The sequence below is a fragment of the Wasmannia auropunctata genome, unplaced genomic scaffold (genome assembly GCF_000956235.1).
Source record: "Wasmannia auropunctata unplaced genomic scaffold, wasmannia.A_1.0 LD336038.1, whole genome shotgun sequence".
NCBI classification, from domain to species: Eukaryota; Metazoa; Arthropoda; class Insecta; order Hymenoptera; family Formicidae; genus Wasmannia; species Wasmannia auropunctata.
This window is the reverse complement of record NW_012026852.1, coordinates 1,032,498-1,059,581: the sequence shown is the minus strand read 5'-3', so window position 1 is coordinate 1,059,581 and position 27,084 is coordinate 1,032,498. Positions and strand designations below refer to the sequence as shown.

The 27,084-nt window shown below is 43.6% G+C and overlaps 5 protein-coding genes across 7 annotated transcripts in view; 2 read left to right on the top strand and 3 right to left on the bottom strand.

Moving 5' to 3' along the window:
• Window positions 1–13,421, top strand: part of LOC105452043 — a 79,607-nt gene extending 66,186 nt beyond the window's left edge. For both annotated transcript variants that reach the window (XM_011692843.1, XM_011692842.1), the window contains exons 2-9: window positions 1,197–1,510; window positions 2,804–3,268; window positions 5,299–5,693; window positions 7,088–7,582; window positions 7,696–8,044; window positions 8,181–9,013; window positions 9,320–9,489; window positions 9,789–13,421. In XM_011692843.1, the coding sequence (XP_011691145.1) occupies window positions 1,361–1,510; window positions 2,804–3,268; window positions 5,299–5,693; window positions 7,088–7,582; window positions 7,696–8,044; window positions 8,181–9,013; window positions 9,320–9,489; window positions 9,789–10,030 (3,099 nt within the window). In that variant the 5' untranslated portion in view covers window positions 1,197–1,360 and the 3' untranslated portion in view covers window positions 10,031–13,421. The remainder of the gene's footprint in view (window positions 1–1,196; window positions 1,511–2,803; window positions 3,269–5,298; window positions 5,694–7,087; window positions 7,583–7,695; window positions 8,045–8,180; window positions 9,014–9,319; window positions 9,490–9,788) is intronic.
• A 120-nt stretch (window positions 13,422–13,541) lies between these two features.
• On the bottom strand, window positions 13,542–15,029 carry LOC105452041 (UPF0587 protein C1orf123 homolog). Its single transcript, XM_011692840.1, has 2 exons — window positions 14,761–15,029; window positions 13,542–14,667 (listed from the first exon to the last, which is right to left on the bottom strand). Exon 2 carries the CDS (start codon window positions 14,625–14,627, stop codon window positions 14,142–14,144), a length of 486 nt encoding a protein of 161 aa, XP_011691142.1. The 5' UTR covers window positions 14,628–14,667; window positions 14,761–15,029; the 3' UTR covers window positions 13,542–14,141.
• A 101-nt stretch (window positions 15,030–15,130) lies between these two features.
• LOC105452040 (nodal modulator 3) lies at window positions 15,131–20,858 on the top strand. Its single transcript, XM_011692839.1, has 14 exons — window positions 15,131–15,289; window positions 15,405–15,504; window positions 15,778–15,906; window positions 16,031–16,197; window positions 16,292–16,445; window positions 16,580–16,985; window positions 17,074–17,350; window positions 17,462–17,643; window positions 17,917–18,364; window positions 18,511–18,703; window positions 18,766–18,911; window positions 18,980–19,103; window positions 19,182–19,544; window positions 19,636–20,858. The coding sequence occupies exons 1-14, from the start codon at window positions 15,147–15,149 to the stop codon at window positions 20,344–20,346; spliced, it is 3,543 nt and encodes a 1,180-aa protein (XP_011691141.1). The 5' UTR covers window positions 15,131–15,146; the 3' UTR covers window positions 20,347–20,858.
• Window positions 20,859–20,940: 82 nt separating this feature from the next.
• On the bottom strand, window positions 20,941–22,585 carry LOC105452039 (general odorant-binding protein 83a-like). Its single transcript, XM_011692838.1, has 6 exons — window positions 21,989–22,585; window positions 21,830–21,920; window positions 21,546–21,634; window positions 21,359–21,461; window positions 21,117–21,181; window positions 20,941–21,040 (listed from the first exon to the last, which is right to left on the bottom strand). The coding sequence occupies exons 1-6, from the start codon at window positions 22,064–22,066 to the stop codon at window positions 21,023–21,025; spliced, it is 444 nt and encodes a 147-aa protein (XP_011691140.1). The 5' UTR covers window positions 22,067–22,585; the 3' UTR covers window positions 20,941–21,022.
• A 948-nt stretch (window positions 22,586–23,533) lies between these two features.
• LOC105452038 (general odorant-binding protein 69a-like) lies at window positions 23,534–26,262 on the bottom strand. 2 transcript variants are annotated; one of them, XM_011692837.1, is made up of 6 exons: window positions 26,011–26,262; window positions 25,267–25,354; window positions 24,707–24,759; window positions 24,390–24,546; window positions 23,822–23,886; window positions 23,534–23,746 (listed from the first exon to the last, which is right to left on the bottom strand). In XM_011692837.1, exons 1-6 carry the CDS (start codon window positions 26,068–26,070, stop codon window positions 23,729–23,731), a joined length of 441 nt encoding a protein of 146 aa, XP_011691139.1. In that variant the 5' UTR covers window positions 26,071–26,262; the 3' UTR covers window positions 23,534–23,728. The 2 variants fall into 2 exon arrangements, with proteins under 2 accessions (XP_011691139.1, XP_011691138.1); XM_011692836.1 differs by having other exon boundaries at window positions 25,996–26,261.
• Window positions 26,263–27,084: the final 822 nt, after the last annotated feature.

Here is a 27,084-nt window from a genome sequence, read left to right as displayed (position 1 = left end):
CTCCGAGAATCAGAGACAAATCATAGATTGAATTTTGTATTTTATTTGAACAGCAAGAGTTTCAAGTGGAAGTTTATTCTCTGAATTCGTTATCGAATCTTGTGGAGCGATGGGTTTTGCGTGTATCTTCTGCAGATGGGTTTAAAAGTCGGCATTGAAACGAGATCAATTGCGATGCTTTTTTTTTCTTTCCTCTCCCCCGTATAAATGGCGATCGCATAAATCCACGCTTCGCGACACGGGAGTTTACACGGGGTGGGGGGGAGGCGCATATGTCTTCCGTTACAGATTTATTGTCTCGCGAGATTGGGGAACGCGGCGAGCCCGGCTTGATGGCCCGTTTGTGTTGGAGACGAGGAAAAATGGCGTAGAAGCGACGACGGGTCGCTTAGTATGTTAATGCGAGCCCTCGCTACGCGCGGCTGTGAACGTCGGCTATCGACGATCCCGAGGACCGAGCCACGTTATAGGAGGAGCGTGTGTAAATAGCGGTGTAACGCGAGGCTGTGCAATAATCGTTCCGCGACGAGCGGTGATCTACGAGGTAATCCGAGAGAGAACCCGGTGGAAACCTGACACCACATGGCGATCGCGAGCGTCCGCCGCATAATGATTAAATCGAATCGGTGGATCAATTATGACAAGATCATAATTATATCGCGTTCCACGAAACGCCTCGTCGCTTACGAGCGGAGTTAGATTGCAATAACATGGATCGCTATTCTTAATTATTAATAAATATAATTAGTAACTGATGTTATTGATATTTATATTATTATGTATAATACAAAATAGTTGAATATTGACACAATTTGGGATGGGATCTTACGTCTAATAATAATTTTTGTGAATTTTATACATTTTCGCTCCTTTATGTTTATGAATCACACGCCGATTGCTATTCGGTATTCGAACTAATTTTAATGCCAAAGCTGAAAACGTAATTTAAAACGTAATTTAGTATTAAATTAACACATTGATATTAATTAATATTAATAATTAATATTACTGATGCTATAATGAGCATTTTATAAACTTATTGAGTTTGTCAATCCCAGGATATTTTGGATTTTTACATTTACCGCTGCTGCTCGTGTCGAACTTCTCTCAGCATATCTCAGCGCGTCGCCTCTTTACTGCTTATCATCGCGATTCACAGCGAGATTGAACGAGCGGTGTGTCTCTTCTCGTTGCAGTGGTCCTGTTTCACCGTGAAATGGAACGCTCGAGCAGCGGACGTGCGCGCAAATAACGCGATCGCAGCCGATTCCGGCGGACGATAATCGTGGGAAGGAGGTCCTCTATCCACTTGGGCATTTTCGACGAGGCGCCGCTCCGTTAGCCGACACTCGCGTGCAACATGTTCGGGACGAAATTGCGCACGTGGATGGAGGCACACATCGTGCGATCGAAGAAGAAGAAGGACCGGAAGAAGGGCGACAAGGGATTCGACTCGAACTGCAACTCCCCCAGGAGCCACAGCGCCAACAGATCGCCCGCTTTGCACCAGGTGAGCCACTCGAATCTCTCGTCGCAATTTCTCGGTCACTTTGCGAAACGAGCCCGAATAAATCTTTGCTGTTTCACGATCCTCCTCTTTGATTTTGTAATGTAATTTAAATTCCTCATGTAAATGAAATTACATTTACATTGTTACGTAATTTCATTTAAATTTTAAAACAAGCCTCATATGCAGTCAATTATTGTTGCAATACGATTCTTTTTTTTGCGTAAAAAAAGTTTAATCTTAACAATTTTTTCCCGTCTAGAAAAAAATACTCTGCAGTTTATTTAATATCTATATAATACTCGATACAAATAAATTAACTTCCCAGTGCAATTACCAAAAGTTTACAATCTCCTTTATCGTTTTCGACAGCCTTCTTTGTACGTTGCGAAATTTTATATGGGGGGTCTAACGTTAATTGCTCTCGCTCGCGATCGCGAATACTCGACTCTGAAGTATCCCGAAAGGCGCACGCTCGCCGGATTCATCGTCATTATCGGCAAACTAGTTTGCGAAGTGCTTCCCCTATTTTCCTACTGCTTGCCAGCGTTTGCTCGTTACGCCCGTCCGTTTCTCCGCTAACAGACCCTTAGGTCGGCGTTTTCCGTGGAAGGAGCTGCCAGGGCACGTCGACGCTTATCGTTAAGGCGGGTAGAAAAAGGGTTCAGTATTCTTTTCCCGACATACCCCGGCGGGCGACTCGCCCTCTCGCGTTCTCTCGCGCCATTCAGATTGCAGATCGCCGCAGTATCTTCGGGCTTTGTGCAGTCATCGGACGACTGCTTTATTGAAACCGTACCATTAATATAGATCGTATTGAATTTATGAATTTTTACGTCGCATAAATTCTGTTCTTTTGTTGTGCATCTTTCGGATGCGGGCGCGATAATACGCGGGTTGCTTTCGAAGATCATTAGTATTTTTTATATTTTTTGAAAGCTGATCGAAGATTCCGAATCTAAAAGATATTTTGTAATAAATTCCTTAAAGTGAGTTTTTTTTTCATTTTTTTAACACATTTTTTTTTATTTTTTATGTAAGTGTAACATATTTATTACATTATTTGTATTGTTTACATTAATATTTTTGCACATCTTTAATCATTTTTTTGGTTTAATAAACATGCGAGTAATACTAAAAGAACCACGAAGATAAATCTTAAATAAGCATCGTTCATATCAATTTATGTTGAATTGAAATATTTTTTTATCTCGTCTATCGAAAGAGAACTGACCAAATAAAAATTTCAAGATACGAGTCGCGAGTATTCAGAGGAATTCTTGATCTTCTCCCCAGGTACATCCGGTGGACTCGCCGTCGAAGAACGTGGACGGTATCCGGTTGCACGGGGGCGGCTACGGCGCGACAGTGACCAGCTCGTCCGGCACTTCCGGCGGCACCGCCGGAAGTGTGAACCTCTCCTCGCCGGAGAGCGCGTACTCGACCGGCTACTCGACCGACGGCACCTCGCCCGGCACCAGTTTCCCGCCTGAGTACTACATCAACATCAGGACCGGCACCCACTATTTTCAGAGCAGCGGCGGCGGCAGCGGTACCACCGCCGCCGCCAATAACAATAACAACAATAACAATAAGACCAGGGCGAAGAGGTCGCCGGGCAACGCAGGGGACCACCCTCCGACCGGTAGTGTCCGACCAGGAAATGGAAGAGCCGAGGACAGGGGGCAGTCATCCGCGAGCACGACGAACATGACCAGAGACAACGGTCAGCCGGAAGTACGAACGAGCACGCCGCACAAGGTAAGCGCCGTGTGTCTATAACTTCTGGAATTTGAGGCAGGTGACAAGGGACGCTTCGCGTCCAAAAACCATTAAACGGTGCACTCTCTCCCAAAGGAATGCATTAATTGAGAAAACTCGAACCGTCTAAATTCAACTATATAATATTTTTCTTTTATATTTACTTCCTTTATATACGTAACTAAAAAAATAATTAAAATTATATCTTTATTTTTACAAAGATAAATATATATAATTATATAAATATCTTCCTCTAATTGTGAAGAGATGGCTTCTTCGCTGTTGTAGTTGCGGCTACGATTACTTTGAATTTTTTTCTTCTTCTATGAAGAATATTAAAGAACTTTTTAATAATTTATATTATTTAAATTATCCTTCCAATTTAAATTTATATTATTTTACTTGAAAATTAAATGTAGATATTCCATATTGCCTGCTATGTATTTTAACGTTTCATTATACGTTAATTTCAGTCATAATTTTTCGAACGCGAGATTCTCACGGAATCATTAAAAATCGAGAACTATCGCTTGCGTAGCTGTGTGAGAGTTTTCCCAGTTTGAAATTTTAATTCAGATGTCGTTCGAAAAACGCTAGGAGCGTTCGCTGTTGCGAAGTTTCGGAACGTCTCGATACGACGTATTCACGAGGGAAGAGCTATACGCGCTACACTTCCATCAAACGGGTCGCATTCTATTCGGTCCTCAAATAGTTTATAGGTTGAAGGTAAATGCGCGCCTCGAGTTTCGCCGCGCGAAATTACTGTCGTACTGAAAACGCACCCCCAGGCGCGACGTCTTGCGGGGCGCGCGCGCTTTGGTTCGCCGCGGGGTCTTTTCGAGACAGCCAAGTTCAACGACACCCGGCCTATTTCGCCGAGGCAGGAAGTATACATACTGAAAGTAGCGTTTATCGTCGCGGCGTGTATTACGAGGGAGAAAAAAAGGGAGTGAAAGAGGACGGGATAGGGGAGGGAGGAAGGGTAGCTCGCGAATCCCTCTCTCGAGTGAATCCCGCGGATGCTCTCTGAGCTTACCTGAGAGGCGGCGTGATGACCCATTCCCTTTATGGCGCACGTACCGCTATTTGTCGCGGGGAGAAATTATTTATTAGTCGGCATTGTCACGCTCCTCCCGAAAGCACGTGAAAAAGTCCGGAAACGTTACTTTGCTCTCCGCTCTTCCTCGCGAGATTCACTCGCGCGACTCTTTCTCGACAGAGAGAGAGAGAGAGACAGGGGGGGATGGTATTATTATTGTCGCGAAACGCGCGTCAGGATATCGAGCGTTAATGGGCGGCAGGAGTGAAAAATGAATCCTTCCTCTTCGAGGCCCGTGATCGATTGCGTGTCGCGCGACTCCGTTTTTTGGAGCACAATGGAGAGGAACGATTCGAGTTCGCGATTCGGGCGATAAGGGCGAAAATACAGGGGACGGCGTGACGAATATAAAGAGCCGACTTCAAGGGGCTGAATGAATGAACGAATTAATTTTCGTGCGCATTTTTTAACGGAGCAATAAGAGTCCCCGAAAGATATATCTTTTGCTACACCGTCAAGAGTAATTATGCTAATTAATTGCATGTATTGTATTATTTAATTAATAGAACATAGTTTAACAGAAGATTCTGCTGGGGACGCTTCTTTTTGTCTCGGTATAAATGTTCTTTAATCTTAAACTAAAAATGTACTTAAAATGTACCTAAATGCAAATGAGGTAACTCCCTCACCGGCAACGTAATCGATTCCTTGCACATGGCTCTTTTACAAAAATCCCTTATTTCATTCTCCTGACTAACGGCCGCCGTAAAACGTGCACTATCTCATTAAAAGGGGAAACGACGGTTCGCCGATCTTGTCGACGTTAGCTAATTTTAAGCGTAGTTCGACCTATCTTTTGCCTCTTTCTCCATCGCAAATTATTAAATGCCACAGACAACGAGAGTAAGTTTAATCAACCGTGATCGATGAAACCGAAATATACCATAAAATCAATAAAATATGAAAGACTCGTCTAATTCTAAATCGGCAGAGTGCAGAGACACCGACGAACCACAGTCAAAGGCAGCATCAGCAGCAACCGAGGCAGCAGGAGATCTCGCATCGCAGGACGGAGTCTTATTCCGCCGACTCGACGAGGAACAATCTGCCGGTGCCGTCGTCGATACCGCCGCCGCTGGTCTCGCCGCCGGTGCAGTCGCCCCGCGAACGCTCCCGCATCCGGACGAACCCGTGGCTGTCGGCGAACTCCTCCGGATCCAGCACGAACGGCCTGAAGTCGCGGCTCGCCCTGGACGAGAGCAGCAGCAGCTCCGGCCTGAAGCTCACGGAGTCCTCCGGCAGCGCCAGCGACGTCAATCTGAACGGCAGGGAGCCTCATGGCAGGAGGGAGCTCCGTCAGGAGAGCCTCAGCGCCGGCCGAAGCCCGTAAGTGATATTTTTTAAATGTTTTTTTAACAAAGCGATTTATAACCGAGGCTAGGTTTTTATTGAAATAATTGATATTTTTGATTGAAAAAAATTCAATTCAAAATTATCGAAAAAATCTGATCACTATAATTAGATGATTACGACAATGATAATTATCGTTTTAATCATCTAATTATAATTAGATGTCTAATCAGATTAAAGATCGTCTGGCAGAAGGCAGACGGATGAAAATTAAAAAACGAATAAATAGGACTGCGAGAAACGGAATGTAGAGGCGAAACGCGAGGAATTTCTAAGATGAAAATATCCGATACAGGTATTTCTGCAGCGGCTCTGTGTCGTTGCTCTCGGAACTTATCCAATTTCTCATAGGAGAAACTTCTAATTGCGTAAGTTGCTGGCGGACGGCGTATCCTTTTTCAAGTAGAGTTTTTCTTTTCCCCAAATCCACCGGCTCTTTCAGTCTTCGGTCTGGAATTGACCGGCACGACGGCGGTACACGCAGTTAAAGCAGAAGCCGATGGTTAGAAAAGTTCCGCGAAGCAGAAAAGATTCGCGAAACTGTGCGCTTTATTGGCCGCCGACCCGCAATTACGGGAAACGGACGTTTGCCCTTTAAACTAGATTTAATGTTTAATTCACAATTACAAGCTGATTGCACGTGATACCGTCAACCGCAACGGTAATTTCTTTTGCAATACGATTATCGTTGGCTCGCGAATTGCGTGTGCATTGGTTTGCGTGTATACACTTTATGCTGATTGTACATTACATTAATGTTATGCTCTAGTAAAACGAAATTTTGATTAAAACTGAAATTTATTGACGGTACCTTGTACAAACTTTATTCTTTTACAGATAGCTTTACACAATCGCGTGTGTTTAAAACTTTTATAGAATTAGCTAAATTAAAAATTAAAAGAAGCTAAAAAAGGTGTTGAAAGGGTATAAATAGTGAAATGAAAAAAATCCAAATAAAATATCTTTTTTGTATCATATCACTTATTTTATATTCTTGTACATATATCTTTCTCTCTTTGAGTGACTTTCTTCACTCCAAATCCAAGTGTGTAAATCTGTAGTAACATTTTACGCATTTATATTTTTACACATTTTATCTGTGTTTTACACAGTTAAATGCATATTTTTACACGATTAATTTTACAATAATATGTGTAAAAAATATGCATTTAACTGTATAAAACATAGATAAAATTTGTAAAAATATAACACGCGTATAAATGCGTAAAATGTGACTACAGATTTACACATTTGGATTTGAAGTGTTTTGATTTACATTTGACACATTTCCACTTTTGATCAATATTTTTATATAGTCTGTTGAATTTGAATCAAGATTTTTTTTACGATACGTATTAATTCTTGCGCAGGATTAATCAAAACTGGAGGATCACATCGGGCATGGATCTTCGACCGAAGATCTCCTTGGCCCTACAACGACGAGCCAGCAGCAGCAGTTCGTCGGCGTCCTCGGTGACGCGCAGCGTGCGCTCGTCCGAGGACGACATCACGCTGAACGAGATGATGGGCAAGTTCGACGAGAGTTACGTGTACGAGAAAGAGACGGACATCCTGTCGGACAGCGACCCGACCGACTGCGAGGACTATATCGACTCGCTGTCGGACATCGACACCGGTCAGGACGGCGGCGACGAGAACGATCCGTTCGAGAACGACGAGCTCGACTACATCGACAATGGCTCGTTCCTCGACCTGGACAACCTGGAGTGCGGCGGCGCCGGCCACTTTCCCAATACCGGCCACTGCACCTACTTCACTTTCAGCAGCGAACTAAGCCGACGCGGCAGCAGGATGCGCGATTCCTTTCTCAAGCGCAGGCCCAAGGACGAGATCGTCTCTCAGCGGTGAGCTCTGAGAAGTTTTTAGCCCTCAAGCTGTCGAGAACTTATTTTAGCGCTTTGTTTCTCATGCTAATAATTTTCAATTACATTTATTGTTTATCTCTACATTGCTATAGAAATGTGAATGCGAGAGCCAGCGCGAAGAGGCAGAGCGCGCGGCACAGGAAGATGGACGATAAGCAGAGCGAGAAGCGCAAAAAGAGGATATCGCAGCGTCGCAAGCCCACTTTAGACCGATGCGACGACGAGACGGCGAACCTGAACCGCGTGCTGGTCGAAAGGATGCTGCTGAAGAATTCGGGATTCAATCAGGGCAGCAGGAGCGTAGGCGGCACGCCGATGTGCCTGCGACGCAGGAAGCACGACGTGAACAAGAATCTGTCGCCGATGAGACTGAACGGCCACCCGTCGGCCATCCGACCCGCCGTGATGGAGAACGATATCGTGAAGAGACGGTCGAACTCGGTGAGGTCCTAATCTATTCGATGTCACATGTTTTGTTCCATCTTTGTACTGAAGAGCGATCGATTTATTAGCATTTTTTGTTTGTCATATTCGTAGAAAAAGCTGAAATTTAATTATTACTTTGTTTCTTTTTAAGGTGAGTTATGTGAACGGCAACATAGTGCGACGGCACGTGGCCGGCAACACGTACATGACCACGTTCGCGTCGGAGATCGCGCTGATCGAGGCGGACAAGGAGGCCGATCGCAAATATCGCGAGCTCATCCTCGAGGCGGAGAACATTCTGGTGAGCATGCAGAAGTACCAGAACCCCTCGCCGTGTGTGCCGTCGCCGTCGCGCAAGCTACACAACGGCCTGGCGAACAAGCGCGTCGAGCTCATCAAGAATACGGAGCTGAATATCGAACTGGCGCTGTCCAAAAGCCGCAATTCCCAGCCGGAGCTGCAGAGCGGCAGTATCCGCGATCTGGAGCACACCAGCCCGAAACGACAGTTCGCTCCGCCGTGCTCGCCGATTCATCGATTTATGGAGAGGAACTCGCCGGTCGGTTTCGCGTCGAAGGAGCCACCGCCTTCCGTCTTCCGGCAGCACGAGCTGTCCAAGTGTCCGCCGGACTCGCCGGCGATGACGCGCAGAACGACGCCCCAGAGCTCGCCCAGCAGGAGCCTGATGAACCATCAGATGCATCGGGCGCGTAACGGCGAGCCGGAAAGCAAGGAGGGCAACAGATCGCCTCGGATCGCCTTGAATTGTAACGGCGGAATAAAACCGGAAACCGTGAATGCGAACAATTCTCTTGGGGAGAAGATTATACACGCGAGCACGATGACGCAAGGCTCTTTCGTCGGAGGTAGAAAGGAATTTCGCTCCGCGAGAGAATCGACAAAGGAGGAGGGAGTGACGTCCAGCTCGTCGGATTCCGAGGAGAAGTGCGACGTGAGACGGAGGGCTCCATTGATGACTTTCAGGTTGAACTGCTTAAGTTTTAAATAATTTTTAAGTATCATAGTTTAATGGAAAATTGAAAATATTGTGTTTTCATCTTATTTTTTGAAGAATTGAATTTAAAAAAGATCTAAAAAGAGCTTTCTTCTTTGCGATACCGTTATTTATTTATTTATATTTATATCGTAATATTTTAAAAGAAAACGACTTAACGTACAGAAATTGTACAGAATAGATATTAATGATAATTATCGATACATTACAATATCAACTTAATGTTATTGAATGTGCAATCGTTGAATATTTGAATAACAAAAAAATATCTTTAGATCAGTTGACATGGGTCCCATCAAGGAAGGTTCTTCCTACTGCCCGCAAAGCGAACCAGTGAAAAGAAAAGTATACGCCGGAAGCGCAACATATGGCAGAATACAAAAGACATTGGGCGAGCATGTTATGCTGAGAAATTCTGACGGCGATACAGCTACCGATGATACCGGTGCGCGTTTCTTTTATATTTCTACTTCTTTTGTAAACCGCACTCTTTCCTTGATAATACTAGCGTATTACGAATTACAAATATACAAGATATTTAAGATATAAAAGATAACACATATAATTCGTATCTCTCGGTAAACTAATTATATGATTCACTAAAATATCTAATATTTAACATGTGTATATTATATTTTTTGAGTTCAGTTTTAAAATCGCCTTGACTCTTCCCATCTAGTTTTAATAGATTTAATTGAATCTCGCAGTCGCTGTCCGTCTATTAATATTATTTTGTACACGCAGATGACTCGAGGAGATCCCTGAAGGAGAAGGTAGCGCAATTGCGGCAGGAGCGACTGGCCGCCGAGGCGAACGCGAACAACATTCACGACTCGCAGTACTTCCAGCACCAGCTATCCCAGCTACGAAGGCAGATGCTGATGCAGACGATCGAGGGCCTGAAGCGCAGCCTCGAGGATCAGTCGGCCACCCTGAAGCAAACCTGCCTGGAACCGACGAGCCTGTTGACCGACGAGCTGCCTTGAATCCGGCCGGCCGGCTCGTTTCCGGTCTATTGTGCCGCTCACGATCGCGACTAACGGCGTATCTACGACATCGCCCTGTTCCTCGCGAGGGGAACAGACGTCGCTGGACGGACAGGATCGAAGTTACGAATCCTGTCCTCGGCGAATCCTCCGCGATTGGTCGAGCCGCCGCGCGCTGCGAGGAGTATTGATTAAGCGCGGCGTTTATTCCATGCGCGCCGAATACCGAATTTACGATGACGCATTATGATCCTCCTCGACGATACCAGGGTCGGCTGAGTGCGGACGCGCACGTCAAATCTCTATTTTTCTGTCCGTCTACGTGATATGAGAGAGAGAGAGAGAGAGAGAGAGAGAGAGAGAGAATGAGAGAAAAGAAGAGAGTCGAAATTGAGTGTCGCGTATCCTCGCTGGGAATTGTTCCGCTCTATTGTTCGTTTCACGCAACAATTAACGTTTCTCACGAACTTTCCTTTTCGTCGTTTTTTTAGTTTACAACTTCGCGGCGGGTAGGCCGATTTTCATTTGCCGCTTTAGATTAGCCTTTTTACTAGCTAGACTCTCATCGTTCGATCTATCGTCGCGGTGCTCGCTCCGAAATTTCTTCCCGAAATGACGGCAGACGAGAAATTCTTGCAGATCGTCGAATTACGTTAGGATCAGTCCTAAAACGCTAACGCGGAGAGAGTTATTAATAACCGAGTATATTACCAAGTAATTATAATAGAATAATTAATATTATTAATCACACTAATCGCTATATTAACATTACTATATTTAACATTTTTTCAAATATATAGCGCAAATATTATCGATCATTAGTATATTATTATATACGAAATTTGCAATAGGAAACAAGGAGAAGGATAGTACGCACACTAGTTTGAGATTGTACTAGGCTCCGCGACAGAGCTCGCGTTAGCGTTTCTAGGACTGATTGTGAGCTTAGACTACTAACAACATCTAAACGGGCCTATTCACGGGTGTCTGTCTTTGATATACTTTAGAAGAAACAAAGGAAACATAGCGAAAAATCGTAGAAAGGAAGAAAAAAAGACGTCAAAAGTAAGTCATGCAAATGAGTAATGTATCAGCAGTATCAAAAAGCATAGATATTTAGCATATACCCATCTAACGGATTTTTAGAAAATCACGGATTTAGCCGAGTACACTAGCAGATAGGCGATTCAAAACTTATATAATCGATTTAGACATTAGAAACACGATACGTGCCCAAGGAATACGGCCCAGTCTCGAGATGTCGAGACGGTCGGGGAAGGATAATCGCTTGACCGACGCGATGAGACGGTGAGATTTGTTTCATTGACCGTTTGAGCCTCATCGAGACAAATAAAGCCTCCTACATGTGTAAGCTCCTTAAGCAAGATATCTAATCACCTCTATGGATATAACTAATTTTTATAAGCACTTCGTAAAAAGTAACAATTGACGCTCAAAGGGTTAAGTAAACTAAACAGACACAGGCAAGCCACGTGGGAAAGCAACGAGAATATAATATAAATAATGCGAATAGAGACGAAATAGTTTAACACCGGATGAAGGTGTGCGAGTCTCAAGGCTTTCCTTCCCCAGCCCTCTCGATTCTTCCAACTTGATCTGTTGCAGAATATGATGTTTACGGTATGTGCACCCTTTTTCCCCCCACTTCGAAGTGAATCGGACGCGACGCAAGAGGTGACTGTAAAACGGAGCTTTCCGGTGAAGAAGGCTCCATTTTGCTCCTCGTTCGTGTTCGATTCCTCATCCGACAAGCGCCGCTTATTTTTCACACAGAGAGGACGAGGACTATACTGACATAATAATCGTTTCTCGCCGTGGAACATAATGGGGACGCCATGATCAGTTAGCTTACTCACATATTACTCGTAATGTTCCTATTTCCATGCGATACTCGCATCCCCGGAAGCGAGATCTTTCCCCCGTGAACAATCACCTCTGTTTCTGGATAAAAGTAAGCAATCTCCCCCTCCCCGTCAGATTAGTATACCAAAGACGATAGCTTAGCTAGATAGTAGACTAGAGCCGTTTAACCGATCAAAAAAAAAAAAAAAGCGCACAGCGATGCATATTCGTAATAATTAGAGGATCATGATTAAAGCGTTTTTAGAAACTTCGATTTGCTAGTAGGGAATAATCGTTCGAGTTACGTCAAGCGGATTACAAATCTTCCAATGTGGGCCAGAGTCTCAAAGCACTGTTCATTCCAGCACTCGCAACAGATTTATATACGTGGTTTTTCTAAGTTACATTTTTAAGCGATTTTAATAAAGACACAGTAGTTGATATTTCTTATTTTAAAGGGTCTGCTTTTTGTTTCGAAGACGTTGAAGGTTTATTTATTTTTATTTATTGACGTTTCTCGATCGCGATTTCGGATAATTTTGGACTCTGGCCGTATCATCGACACACGGTATGTTCGGTCATAGTGATATTTTTGTGAGAATAGACTGATAGCGTTATCGATTGTTAGATTAAAAAAAAATTTTTAGCGGTTACTTACATGTGATTCAGATATGTTAAAGGTTCAAATACGTTCTCCGGAAACGGCGGATTGTAATTGCGCGCGCGATATATTTATTTGTGTTAGATACTAGGAAGCATAGTTAAACGAAAGCATTAGGCGAATGTAGCGTAGCGTTAGTGCATTAGGCAATCGTCAAGTAAACGAAGTTCACATACTTGTTTCTTCCTCCACCTTGGTTTCTTTCGAATCGCGTTTGTGATTTATTTTGTCATAAATATATCTATGATTTCCTCTCGATCGTGATTCATCGTGATCTTTCCGTTTGTAGCTTATTGTGGAGGCAGACTGCGAGAAAGAGAGAGAGAGAGAGAGAAAGTTACTCTGATCGTATAATCGAAAGTCTTTGCGCGATACGCCGAGTATCGTTAAGTGGGACGTTGTTCGAGAGTTTTATACGTGAAAAAAAAAAAGAAGACGAAGTAGGAGAAGACACTGTATATAACATAATTTTTTAACCGAGGAATATTTTAATTTTTTATAATCGTAAGACGGGATTAGTGCGTCGTTGTCATAAGTTCGATGATTTCTATGCGATCGCATCGACATTCCAAGAATGCAGTTTGCGTTGGTTTAACCGGAGGAGAGGCAAGTTGCCCGGATCGATCCGCGAATCGCTCACACACGGCTTCGAGCATCGCCCTTGCCGCAAAAAAAAAAAGAAAGAAAAACGACACTAGTCACTCGATCATTCACGCAGGGTATATATGGATCGACAACTCCGAACGTGTGCTTGGGGGCAAAGTGGAATTATTGTTGCAAACGACATCTCTTGTGTACCAAGCCATTTATGAAATAAAAAAATGGTTTTTTTATATGATTATGAATAAATTATATTATGTCGTTGGATTGGTACTTGCTTTTACTCTTTGCCTTTGACGAAAGAGAGCACCCTTTTGCGCGCGGTAATAAAATATTACTCCATCGACCGAGGACGTATTTCTGCACGAAGAAAAGAGATACTCCAGGTTACGAAAAGACTGTATGTTTATTACAAAGCAATAATCCCTATTCATATTTGCAAACTGTGTTTGTTTACAGAAACATGTTGGGGTAACTCGTGTCAAACAAGTGTATGTGTGTAACAATATTATCTTAAACTTCAGGTATGAGCAAGATAATTTCTCATAAGGCCATAACAGAATTATCATTATTCATATGTGATCAATGAAATTGAATTAAATTACCTCTCTGACGTACTTGTTCATTGATTCACAGGCGCGGAAACGGAAGTCATTAAATTGCAGTAGAAGTCACAGATGCAAATTCTACAGTCATACGCTGAACGACATTCATCCTCTCAATTCAATGAGAGAAGTCTAACAATCTTGCAATTTTATGCTTTTAATATATTAACAATCTGTGCACGCGAGAAGTGAAAGAGGCATGTGGTAATGCATATCTTTACATATTTACACGTAACAGACATGTGTCGCTTCGCCTCGTTAGGTAAAATTCGGTATAGGAAAAAATCGTGTTATCCGTCATAAAATTCTGACAATCAAGACGCACACGTCCACAGGCGGGGTGTGTGTGTGTGCGTGTGTATGTCCTTCCACAGACGGATATTCACTTGATTCGTTCGAACCTGTGCTGGATCTCGTATATCCCGACGGGTTCCATGATCTTGTCGCAGTAGTCCTCCCACTCGCCCTCGGTCAGATCGACGTCGGGGAACTCCTTGCCGCCGTCCGCGGCCCTGGCGATCCAGCCCTCCCGCGCGGAGAAGTCGGACGGCTCTATGCCCCGGCAGTCGAACACGACGATCGTCTTGAACTGGCCCTGGTCGTCCGTGGTGAAGGAGCCGACCGAGTCCTCGATTATCGCCATCGAGTTCTCGCGGGAGCAGAGCTTGCACTTGCTCACGAAGTGGTTGACCCCGCTGCCGCGCTGCACCGGCGTCGACTCGTCCAGGGAGACGTAGTTCCACTTGTCCGACGTCTCGCCGCAGTTGCAGCACGTGAACTTGAGGCACCACCTGAACTCGGGCCCGGACGGCCTCAGCTCCTCGACGTTGTCGAGCCTGCACGTGATCCGCAGCGCTATTTTCACCATATTTTTTTTTTACGATCGAGGAACACCGGCGGCGTCCTTTCTGTAGGAAAACAATCGGATCAATTATAACAGCACGTACGCACAAGTACGTGAAAGCCCGCGATTGTGTTTGCGTTCAGGTTGATCTCCTTACCTGCAAGACTTCCACGCGCGAGAGATTGGAATGCCGGCTCGTGCAAGTTTACGGACGAATCCTCAATTCCTCGTGCACGGATGACGGTATTGCGACTGCAAACGGCGAGCTCTGATGCCTCTGATCGCCACGGCGATTATCCGATTAGCGCGTCCGCAGGTAAACAAACCGGCCAGTTCTCAACGAGCGACCGAAGTCCGCGGCTTTAAACGCGTATTGTCGTCCGGCCCGGAGGCGAGCCCGGCGAAACACGAAAAATCGCTGGCGCCGGATGGTCCATCCGGAGCCACCGCCGCGCGCACGCGCGCCGTGAGTCGTGACTTTGCCGGCGGCGCCTTGACGGAGTCGACCTGACAAGCAGACAGCCGACGACGGCGACAAGTGGTATGGATTCGATTGAACGGCGTCTCGTTTTCCTCGCCTGCCTGGCGAGCCTCGTCGCGGGCTTCGTCGCCCAGGATATCCTGGGATGCGGCGGCTTCCTGAAGAGCCACGCCGACATCGATTTCACAAAGGTGCACGTGAGGTTGTGAGTATCGCGAGAGAGAGTGAGAGAGAGAGGTTATCGGAACAGCTGTACGCTGTATGCACTACGTCCCGCGATGCGCGCTGAATGTTCGAATTTTATGAGATAAATTTGTCAGGTACACGAAGACCGGCAGTCTGAAGGATCAGACCGAGTGCGCGCCCAACACCGGCTACTACTTCCTGCCTCTGTACGACAAGGGTGAATACGTGTTGAAGGTAAGCTGGAAAGATGCATCATCATTGCCACTAATTAAATAAAATATGTGCGACGCTCGATACTGAGACACAAGAAATTTGTTTACTTGTGTAATGTAAATATATAAATTTATTTTCAAAAAGTCTCTTTCGATTTGAGTGGAATAAGATCGTGGTCTATTATTAATAATGTACAAAATTTGTTAAAATTGTTAGCCTCTATTAATTGGCACCGTAAAAAAATTTATGTTGTAAAGGATCGTAAACGAAATAAATTGTGTTTTAATATGTCAGGTAGATCCTCCCAGAGGCTGGAGCTTTGAGCCCACAGAGGTAACGTTGAACGTAGATGGTGTTACGGATGACTGCAGTCAGGGAAAGGATATTAACTTTACGTTCAAGGGATTCGGTATCACAGGACGCGTGAGTAATAAATTTTCTCTCTGTTTACTCGTACATGGGAATATTTGTCTGAAGAATATTTTATGATATATATATACCGATGATTTAATAATACAGTTTTTAACATCAAAATTAATGTTTTTAGGTGGTTAGTTTGGGTACTAACTCTGGTCCTAAAGGAATTACTATCTCCTTATACGCAGAGAACAATAAACAAACTCCCATTAAATCGACGTTAACAGCAGAAGGGGGCATATTTTACTTTACTCCCATTCAGCCTGGAAAGTACATTCTCGTCGCTGATCACTCCAAGTAAGTGTACAGTCTGATAGCTGAGATGAATTTATTTAGTTATTTTAAGATACGAAAGATATAAAATAGCAACGATATTGATTGTCTTTCATAGATGGCTAATAAAGGAAAGTAAAATTGAAGTAATTGTGCAAGAGGGTAACACCGAACTCGCGGATGGCAGCCTGGTAGTGTCGGGATACGACGTCAGCGGCAAAGTCACTAGCGAGAATGAACCAGTGGCCGGTGTCTCTTTCATCCTTTTCGGCGTAAGATTTATTTTCTTAATTTACAATTATTACCAACATATTTTGAATATAATTATAAATCGAGATATTTTGAAATTCTTAAGTATTCATTATGAAAATTATACGTAGAATGAATAATTTTGTATCTTTTACAGAATGGCATCGCCGAGAAATGCGAGACTACTCCCATGAGCAAGAATTTCGAATCCAAGAAACCACTCTGCCACGTGACCTCAGATAATACCGGTAGATTCGTATTTCCCAGTCTGTCGCCTGGCGATTACAAGCTTGTGCCTCACTACGCCGGTGTCCAGACGAAGTTCGACGTCCAGCCGCCGGAATTGTCCTTCAAAGTTAGCCACAACAGCGTGGTGCTCTCGCAAGACTTTCGAGTAACCGGTTTCACGGTCGGCGGCCTGGTGCGCAGCTCGACGAACGGAAATCCTTTACCGGGAGCAAAGATATTCTTGTCGCAGAAAGAAGTTGCGGTCACCGACAAAAATGGGAAATACGTGCTGGACAACATGAAAGCCGGCCAGTATACACTGAGAGCGGAATCTGGTACGTAAAAATTTCTACATAATCTCTCGCAGATTAAAATCGTTCATCGAATCCCGTGTCATTATTTGTGCAATTATTTGTTCCACAGCGAACGTACAATTTAGCGAAAGGACAGTTAAGATATCTCCCACCTCGCCCGAACTCCCGGTGCTGGCACCCTCGGCGTACAAGGTCTCGGGAAAAGTCACCCTGTCGGCGAAGGGGACGCTGCACTTCCGTCGAATATCCATTCAAAACACAGCCGCCACGTTTTACAAGGAGCTCGACACCAATGAAAAGACGGGAGAGTACTCTGTGTACCTCGCACCGGACAAATATCAGCTGAGTGTAATAGTGAGCACGGAAGAGAAAACCAAGGGTTTACAGTAAGTAACAAATGTAAAAATAAATCCGGAATATATACAAGTGAATTTATGAAATTATTTGTGTAAAATAATTACATATATTATACATAAAAATTTCCTTGTGATTTCTAGATTTTATCCGCTGCAACAAACGATTGACGTGACGTCTCAACCGATTACCAACGTCAACTTCTTACAATTAAAAGCCACGTTAACAGGAACGGTACACTGCTTGCCGGGGACAGATTGTGGTCAGGCCTCCGTTACTTTGAAGATACTCGACGGGGTCACGATAAAGACGGTACAAACTAAAGGTGTGCTGACATAAATGTTACTCGACGTTAATTCGATCTTTTCAATAGTGTAACTTGAGCTGCAATAACAAATATGGTGCATTTTATAAAATGTAAAAATGATCTCTCCGATCTTGTGACTCTTGCACTTTGCAGTAAGCTTGAAAGTTAACTTGACTTCGAGCAACCAACGTGAAATACACGTTCGTACCTATATTCGTTATTGCAGTAACGCCCGTTTAATTCGATACGATACTAGCGTCCCCGTCTGTGAAGTCGTTTTCCATTACTCAGACGGCCAGTACCAGTTCACGGACGTTCTGCCCGGCCACTACGAGATCTTCATCGACAACGACGTGTTTTGCTGGGAGAATCCCAGTTACAGGATCTCGATAACGTCGGAGCGCGCCGAGGTGCCGCCGTTCAAGCAAACCGGCTTCTCCATCACCTTCATATCGTCCCACGACACGGCCGTCGAGTACTTCGAGCCTAATAACACGAAACTGATCACGCTACCCCTGAACAAGGGCAGCATGAGGCACTGCGTGCCTAAAGCTGGAGCGTACACTTTCATTCCGAAGGGTTGCCACATATACGAGAACTCCTCCTACAACTGGGACACAAGCAATCTCTCCCCGATCTTGCTGCATTCCACCGAACACACTCACAAAGGCAGTATTATAAGTTTGAGCGTGCAAAGCGATCTCAAAGTAAAAATCGAAGACGCAAACAACAGTGTCACGTAAGTTGTGCAGTTTCAGAAAAAAAAATGTTCTATATCTTTTTGTATTTATATATATATATGAGTAATATTAATGTCTTAATTAATTTCTTTGGGATATACATAATGCACATGTACGTCTCTCTTTATGAATATATTTTCGATAGGATCGGACCACTGAAACCTGTAAAAAAAGATGACGTATACAAATACGAGTTCGAGTTTAAGGCGAAAACTGATAATATGTACACTATCACTCCATTGTCGGACATTCTGCTTTTCAATCCGCCGTCTCTGAAGGTCTTTGGCGTGAATGACTGTCATAACGACATCGCAAGTTTTGCCGGTGATTTAGGAAAGGTAGATAACATAATTGCATTAAACATGTGGAATTTAAAGCTAAAAACGAAAATATTATTCAGATAATAGCCGGACAGATCTCTCCGCCGTTGGAAGGCGTAACTATAAAGATAATTGGGAAGGATCAAGAGTCTCCGGTTCACACGTTAGTTACACAAAAAGACGGGGTTTACAGCGTTGGACCTTTGGATGGGAAAATCGAATATAGGTATGCCGTAGTTTTTTTAAATTATTATTATAAAGTTATTCTTAAAATCAATAATCGTCTGTTATTAGTATTACAGCTGAGAAGGAAGGTTTCATAATCACTGGGCCTGATGCTAAAGGAGTGTTCTTGGCGCACAAATTGGCCGAGATTATCGTGCAAGTGTCCGATCACGCTGACGGTTCTTCGTTGCAGGTAATTCAAGCTCGATAGAAATTCATTAACAAAAAAAAAAAAAGAAATAAGATAAAATAATATCATACTATTTTACAGGGTGTGCTTCTTTCTTTGTCCGGCGGTCAAAGTTATCGCAAGAACAGCATAACCGGCGAAGACGGGAAATTTGTATTCAATTCATTGTCGCCGGGCGAGTATTATCTGCGACCTATGATGAAGGAATACCGCTTTGATCCGCCATCGAAGATGATTAACGTCATGGAAGGCGCGACCGTCAACGTGAATCTGTTCGGCAATAGAGTCGCCTATAGCGCTTACGGTTCCGTCACGTCCTTGAATGGGGAACCGGAAGTCGGCTTGCTGGTCGAAGTTCAGGGCCAAGGAAACTGCTCCAGTCTCCAAGAGGAGGCCACGACCGAGGAGAACGGTAACTTTAGGATCCGCGGTCTACAGCCCACGGTGAGTACAATTTGCGTAAAAAAAAAAAAAAAAAATACAGAATGTTCCCAGACGCGTTTGGCGAGCGTTACGTGATTTATTAATTTCGTAGTGCGTCTACGCCTTCCGCCTGAAGCCGAACGTGGAGAGCAACGCCCACATACAGCGCACGAGCCCCAGCTCTCAGGTGGTGCAGCCGGTGCAGGACATCCGCGGCCTGCGGCTGATCGCCTTCCATCCGATCTCGCGCACGGACGTCTCGGTGCACGTCACGTCCGCCCTGCCGGAGCACTATCGCACGATCAAGGTGAAGCTGTGCCGGGAGGACGCTCCCGACTCGCCGGTGCACGTCTCCAAGCTGGACGTGCAGCAGACCACCGGCAAGAACGCCGGCAGCTACAACGCCGGTTTCCTGGTGCACTTTCCACCTCTGCAGGCCGACGGCAGGAAGTACTTCGTTCAACTGGAGTCGTCGCTCTCCCAGGCCGTGCACAAGTACCGCACCGTTCCGGTCTACTTCGAGGCGAACTCGTCGTTCAAGTACGTCAAGCTGGCGTTCAACGCGGAGCGGAAGGTCGATCAGGGTGAGATGAATCAGACGTCGGTGATCGCGCTGCCGTTCATCATGCTGGTCGCGCTCGCGTTCCTCAATCGCGAGAAACTGTGGGTCTGGTTGAACGCGCTGCTGGAGAGACGCTCCAAGCCCGTGCCGAGCTCCAGAGCGCCCGTCCAGGCCATTCCCATCGATCCCAGAGCGGACGACATCATAGTCGAGCAAATAATGAATATTAACAAGAGGAAGACGAAGCCGCGAAAAGCGTAGACTGTATATTGTTATCATCATCATCATTTATGCAGTAAGACTCATTTTCAATAATACCAAGAGATTGTCGAAGATGTAAGAATCTTACATCGTTCCTTGTTTTATACGTCTGATTATCTGTCCGCAACATTTGTCACGACAGTCGCATGTGTCACAAAAGCGAAGGAAGACTGTCACGATACACTCGAACGTGTATTTAGATTTCTTAATTTTCTTAATATTTGTACGTACAATATTTAATCGTGGGAGAATTACGTGTTCGAGTCAGAGATGTATATAACGTACATGAATCGTTTGTATGTATATCGAGAAAACTTTTTTAGCATTGTAATAGTTTAACGTGGGAGGCATGCGGATACGTCAAGTGATGCACCGACACGTGCACCGACCTGCATCCGGTACGTAAGTCATGATATATATATATATAACCGTTAAGTTATATAAAGTAAGATGTACATACAAAAATACTGTTGTTATATTCATGGAATTGTTATAAATGTTCTTGCAAATAATGTATGAAATTCTTACTTCTTCGTGGGAATTTTTTACTTTATTCTATAAATTAGCGTAAGAGGTAGAGAAATAGAGGGTGGATGATTGTTAGGCATTTTATTTTGTGAAATTTTACAAGCGATACTCTTACTCACACTTATATACACGTCTGCTTACTCTATATTTAGATAACGAAGTACGCCTGAAAAGAAATGCAATAAGGCATATAGTATGACGCGTTAAAGTATCGTTGTATCAATGAATCGTTTTATACGTACCACGGGGTTTGCTTTGTACATGCATTGGTTGAAATTCAGGGCTTTCGTGCACTTATCAGGGCCATCTGAAAAAATCGTAGACAATCATATAAGACGTTCATTTTTATCGATGTAGCAAAGATTATTACTTATAATGCAACTTTATTAATAATAGGAGTCGTTGCAAATGGTTGCATTTTTGTTTTTGTATATTTTTACAATTAGATACGGAACGTAATTAATCTCAACAAATTGCTACTTGCCTATAGTACGACACTGGTCGAGCATTTCCAATCCAATGTGCTTATATGCCTGCGGCATCAACTTGGACAAGACCTTGAAGTTTATTTTGCCATCCTTCTTCATCTAATCAAAAGAAATTAAAGCTTCAGCGATCCCCGATTTTAATAGTCGTTATTACGTTTTGTAAAAAAAAAAAAAAAACTTTACCGCTCCCCCTTTTTCCATCACGCACTTGAAGTAACACGCCAGCGTTTTGTCGTTAGGAAATTCGCCTAATTCTGCCCCCTGCAGCATGTCTGCGATTAAAATCGTTAACATTAGATGATTTAATGATGATAGATAGATATAATAATAGATAAAATAATGATATTGCAAATTATTCTTGATGATATCAAACGAAAATCAAATGATTCGATTTTTTCCCTTGTTGACAAGTACGTAACGAATGAACTCTTTCACTGTTAATTTTATGCGATATTTTGAGAACGTACCCTCCGTCACACCGGTTTCGCCGCTACATTTTTTTCGTAGACCTCCAGCCAATTTTCTTAACTCGTCGTGAACAGTAGCCCAATCTATGTCCTATAAAATTATTATATCGGCGATTATAAAGATCCCGCCTAGATTTTTGAACTCATAATCGTACTCACTTCTTCGTTAGCACTCACGACGACGAGCTGCGTGAGGATCAGGGAGACACAAATGAGAATTAGATTTTCGTTTGCCATTTCTCGTATTTCACACGATTTGGCCGAAAAGAACAAATAAACGTTTACTCGCCCATCTAGAATTACTAAGTGCGCGATCGCGCTGAATCATCGAGAATTTATGCGAGTCCTGGCGACGAGGTGGGAGATAATAATTAGCTAGCAAACACAAAAATCAGCTATCAGAAAATTACATGAATATACATATATCTGGATAGTCAGGAAATTAACTAGGTATCAGATTCAGAGCGCAAATTTCGTGAATTATAATCGCATGTTGTTTTCGAAAATAATTTCCGGAAGTATTTCCGGGAACGATTTTTACTCACAGATCAGAGCTTCTATACACGTCTTTCTGTACGATACGTGTAAAATAATTAGTATCGCGGAATTTCCTGTAAGTTCTAGGCAAAGAAAACTCGAACGAGAGACAAGCTTAAGAGAAATCGAAATTATTTAAAATATCGAGAAAAGATTTGCAATATGAAAGCTTTGTATAAGTGCACGCGCTGTAAGCGAGAAGCATGAAACAAAAGAAGAAGCGGTAAATAAAACGTATAATAGGAATTTTCCTAGTTAGGAATATATACGATGTATCCAACTTGTTTTCTTAAATAAGTAACAATCGCACGATAATTTCTTCCTGGTTCCGCGACCTGTAATTTCAATATTTCGAAAATTATACCCGATGTCTAGTTGAGGCACCATAAAATTGTATGCTGTCTGACAAATGACATGTTTTAGTCTTTTAATTGTAACGCGCAGTGTTTTAATTATAATCCTGTGGCGTTGTGTAACCTCGCGTTGTGAGAGTGCAATCGGAATCTTGCAGTTAAATCATCTTACTGCCGCAAGATTAGCGGCTGTCGCGGACAAAATCGCCCGTAGAATTTCTCGTTATTTTTTTTTTTAATTTAAGTCTAATATTAAATTCTAATATTAAATTAAGTTTAGGTATATTAATTATGATCTAGATTTCGATTAGCTCTAACAGTCTTGGTTTTTGCGTTGCCATCTCTCTCGCGTTCATCGGGAGGCTCGCCGTTGCGTTATATCGTAATGCTCTTCCACTTGCGGGCACACGCACACGATCCGCGGCGCTATTTCTGTCCCGATCGTCACTAAAAGGACTCGTTTGCGAATGAAACGTTTCAAGTGTGTCATAGTTGTGGACCTCTCCTTCCGTCGATCATCAAAGCATGACCTCAACCGGCAATTGGAACGTTCCACTGCCGCAATCTGCGATATCAAACTCGGTCTTATCAAACGAGAGCGCCATCAATTTATCAAGTCTGGCAATCAATCCGATGTGCATATAGAGGCACTCTATACAAATCGCAGGTCTTCCTCGAAAAGGGAACGAATCGTAATTCGTACAAGAGCCTCGAGCTATTTTGCGCTTCTCTCGACACGTGAGATACGCTCGACATTTGTAATACGTTTTGTCGTGGCGAAGGTACGGGAAGCACACGCAGGAGAACAAGTCGATTAGATCGCTGAATTCTTTTTATTTCATCGACACATTCGTATACGGTTTACGCAATACATGGCATGTACAGCGGTTACATGATAAAGTGGAAAGTGGTTTAAACGGTAAAAACATCGCGACACACTTGGCGAAATTGTATCTTGAGCATTTTGTTCTTGGTCTTCTTTCACGCGCTCGTCCTCCCCCGCGGCTCATTAGAACAGATAGTAAGTCTGAAATTACGACGATTCGCAATGATAAGATGAGGATAAATGCGTCGCGATCGAACGCGACTTGCGATCACTTACCCTCGGAGATAGCTCCGCGTAGCACTTGTTGAACGTGTACGCGTACTCGCAATTATCACCCTTTGCTGCGAACAGAAAGATTAATTGGCCATTAATTGCTCCACGTGACGCGACACGAAAGATCGTGTGTAATCGAAAATAAAATGAAACAACTAAAATAGCGCAGAATTTAAAAAGAAAAAAGATAATCAAAGAATTAAAGAAAAAAGAATTGATCAAAGATTCCAATATCGAAGTTTTCAATATTGGAAAGGCTTGTATCAGTGCCATTCGTGAACACAGTGATTCAAGAGATACAAAGATGTCTTTAAAGGAGTTTCAATCGGCAATACTTTTTTATTATTGTCTATTTAATTGCGATCGAAATGTGCCATTAAAGACATCATCGTGTTTCTTGATCCATCAATTCCATTCTTGTCAGCTTTGAATTTTCTCCATTTCGAAATTAATATTAATTAATGGTTCAGTAATATTTTCAGCAGGATTACTTCCAGCGCGATTTCGTAAGTTTCGAGCACACGCAATCGATCGCGGCGGGACGAACGAAAAATAAAAGGACAGTAGATACCCAAATAGTTACCGATCCCCTTGCACTCGTTGATCGCTTTCTCGACCTCGACTCTATAGGCGGGTATTCTCTGGAAGAACGTCAGCATCCCGTTCAGACTTAGCTCTCTCTTGTCGTCGACCAGACCGAATTGTTCCCAGAGGCAATACATGTAGCACTGCGACAAATCAGATTTGGCCCTTAATGCCCGCGAGTCTTACGTGTATCTTTGTATTTAATTTGTATTAAATTTTGTCGATCACGCGTTTATCGATAACGATGCTTTTTCGTCGGATATAATTGGCAATTCGCGCGCTTCCGCATATCCCGGTACTCACCTTCAATTGACGTGTTTCCGGCCACTGACCGTTTCTTACCGCTTCTATGTCGGCTAAAAAAAAAAGGACGTATTGTATATATTATTATAATATATATTCGATGTGCGTCCATTGGTATATTTTCCAAATAATTTCCGTCGCAATTAAATTTCTTGAAGCTCGAATTGAATATATATTGAGCATCAATGAGATGCAAAATAGATCCATCGTTCAACTTTTTATTTTTTTTTATCGTGTTTTTAATTTTAATTTTCTTCGTTTTTTACTCTAAATAAAAAAATCAAGCAAATTAGAAATATCTGAGCCCGAAGGAAAGCGTCGCGCACGTTTATTGAACACGCTATCCATTCCCGACCGCTCAGAATCGACAGCTATCGAGAAAACTACTCCTCCTTCCCTCCCTTTGTTCTCTTGTGAAATCGTTTTACTGATTTAATTCGAAGTAGGATAGTCGGGAGTGTCAGCTGTACAACTTTATGCGCCGTCGCGGTAATTAAAAGTGCGATCGATAGTTTCATTCACGCCGGGGGTGAACGAACTCTCTCGTTAAATAAATATACCTGTGGCGACTCCCGTTTGCGTTTGGCAGGCGTTCACGACGCTGGCTGCGGTCGCGATCATCTGGTCGGAAACGAAGCTGGGTCTCGTCTGCAAAATAGATCGGTGTCATTGAGACTAATAGGTAGTAGTTAAGATAGGCGGAGAGAGAGACGAACGCGGAAGCTGTATTGACTGTGATATATTTTTTCATACACGGCAATATACATAGCGAAGAGATATTGTCGTGTATAATAATTATTTCCTCCTTCTTCATTACTCTTTCAAAATTTGATTATTTTTGTCATTATTTTAATATCGTCTTTCTTCCCTGCCACAAAGAGTTAAAGCGGAAAAGATATTATTCCCTCTTGATTTAAAATATTTTCACATGATATTTTAATTTTCTCTGCGTTTTTGAAGCTGAATTGAAAATCAAATTGTGATTATAATTTAAAACATCGAACCCGGAAAACGTCTCTCGCGTTATTGAGCGCGCAATTTATATCCCCCAATACTCGGACCATCGAGATCCATCGAGAAAAATCACCCCAACCCTTGAATTTCCGTTTACTCCTATCGAGTTTCGTTGAAGACACACAGTCAGATATAATTCTTTAACTTCAAGCGAATTATCAAAAAAATTAAATTTCTGTCGAACTTTTTCATATACTTTTAATTTTGTTCTCAAGAGGGAATAATTCTCCGTTCAATGAACCCTCAGGTTTACGCCTTAATTATAAGATCCGCACCGTTTTGCCACGTACCCCGCAGGACACGATCCATGCCTGAAGGAGGAATCCTAGGGCGACCGCGAGGAGCCTCATCCTTGGAGTCTCTCGAGTACTTCTTATCACTTTCGCGGAAATCTTTCTCCTCGCTAGCTGCCGTCAGTGAGTGCGATCGTCGGTGGGTCCCTTTGGCCGGCGGCGGCGATCCCGTTTCCGGCGCGTGTCGACGTGTGAGAGGCGTGCCGAGTGCGCGCCGTGCGCGAGGCGAGGGTGCGACTGAACGTCGGAGACGGGAGAACGAGTGGCGGGCGCGGGTGGCCGAACGGGGGTCGGGATGAGAGATGGATGGAAGCAGAAGACAGGGTCCAGAGGCCGAGGGAGTGACAGAGGTGGAAGCTGCACGAGCCCTGCCGCGCGCGCCCTGGAAGCCGATTCGAGAGCAGGTCGCGAGCTGTTATCCTTCTCTCGCCCGTTCTCGCGCACCGCCCTTGCGCCATTTTCGCGCAAAATCGCCGTGTTCGATAACACGACGCTCCTGTCGTCAGAACTTCAATCGAACGTTTATTATAGATTTCGTTTTGCTTTTAGATTAATCTCTCACGCAGCGCGTGTGCTTTGTACGAATGCCGAGATAATTCGAGTACGAGAAGCGCTTCAGAATAGAGTTGTAGAAACTAGAAAGATAGCGCCAATTTTTTTCTTCATTCACTTTTTTGTTTGGAAGTAACAACGTTGATTTAATCCGACGATTTAATTCGACGGATATTTCCGTATATTCGAGCCTTTCAATTTCCTCAAATTTCGAATTGGAGGTATTTTTTATTTATTTATTGACACACCCAGTCGACAGTGCGATCGAAATCTCCCACGTCGCATATAATACCGGCGCGAATATTGCACGCGCTCTTTTCATCGCGCCAAGATAAATTACCGTCTCTCCTCGGTATAAAAGAGCTTTCGATTCTAGGCCAGGTCACACACATAGACAGACCGATTTGATTGGCGGATGTTACCAGTTTACGATCCGACCCTACGTAATATCTCGTCTATCCTATGTGACGTCGACACAAATACGATTCCTCTATGTCTCTCTCTCTCTCTCTCTCTCTC

Excerpts from the sequence above, each read along its gene's own strand:
- LOC105452041 (XM_011692840.1), bottom strand. The coding sequence starts at position 14,627 with ATGGTGAAAATAGCGCTGCGGATCACGTGCAGGCTCGACAACGTCGAG.
- LOC105452040 (XM_011692839.1), top strand. The coding sequence starts at position 15,147 with ATGGATTCGATTGAACGGCGTCTCGTTTTCCTCGCCTGCCTGGCGAGC. Across the intron at positions 15,505-15,777 it reads AGGGTGAATACGTGTTGAAG|GTAGATCCTCCCAGAGGCTG; the intron begins GTAAGCTGGAAA and ends TTAATATGTCAG. Across the intron at positions 18,365-18,510 it reads GACGCAAACAACAGTGTCAC|GATCGGACCACTGAAACCTG; the intron begins GTAAGTTGTGCA and ends TATTTTCGATAG.
- LOC105452039 (XM_011692838.1), bottom strand. The coding sequence starts at position 22,066 with ATGGCAAACGAAAATCTAATTCTCATTTGTGTCTCCCTGATCCTCACG. Across the intron at positions 21,921-21,988 it reads TCGTGAGTGCTAACGAAGAA|GACATAGATTGGGCTACTGT; the intron begins GTGAGTACGATT and ends ATAATTTTATAG. Across the intron at positions 21,462-21,545 it reads TGATGGAAAAAGGGGGAGCG|ATGAAGAAGGATGGCAAAAT; the intron begins GTAAAGTTTTTT and ends TCTTTTGATTAG.
- LOC105452038 (XM_011692836.1), bottom strand. The coding sequence starts at position 26,070 with ATGAGGCTCCTCGCGGTCGCCCTAGGATTCCTCCTTCAGGCATGGATC. Across the intron at positions 25,355-25,995 it reads GCGGGGTACGTGGCAAAACG|ACGAGACCCAGCTTCGTTTC; the intron begins GTGCGGATCTTA and ends TCTATTTTGCAG. Across the intron at positions 23,887-24,389 it reads GGGGATCGGTAACTATTTGG|CAAAGGGTGATAATTGCGAG; the intron begins GTATCTACTGTC and ends TTCTGTTCGCAG.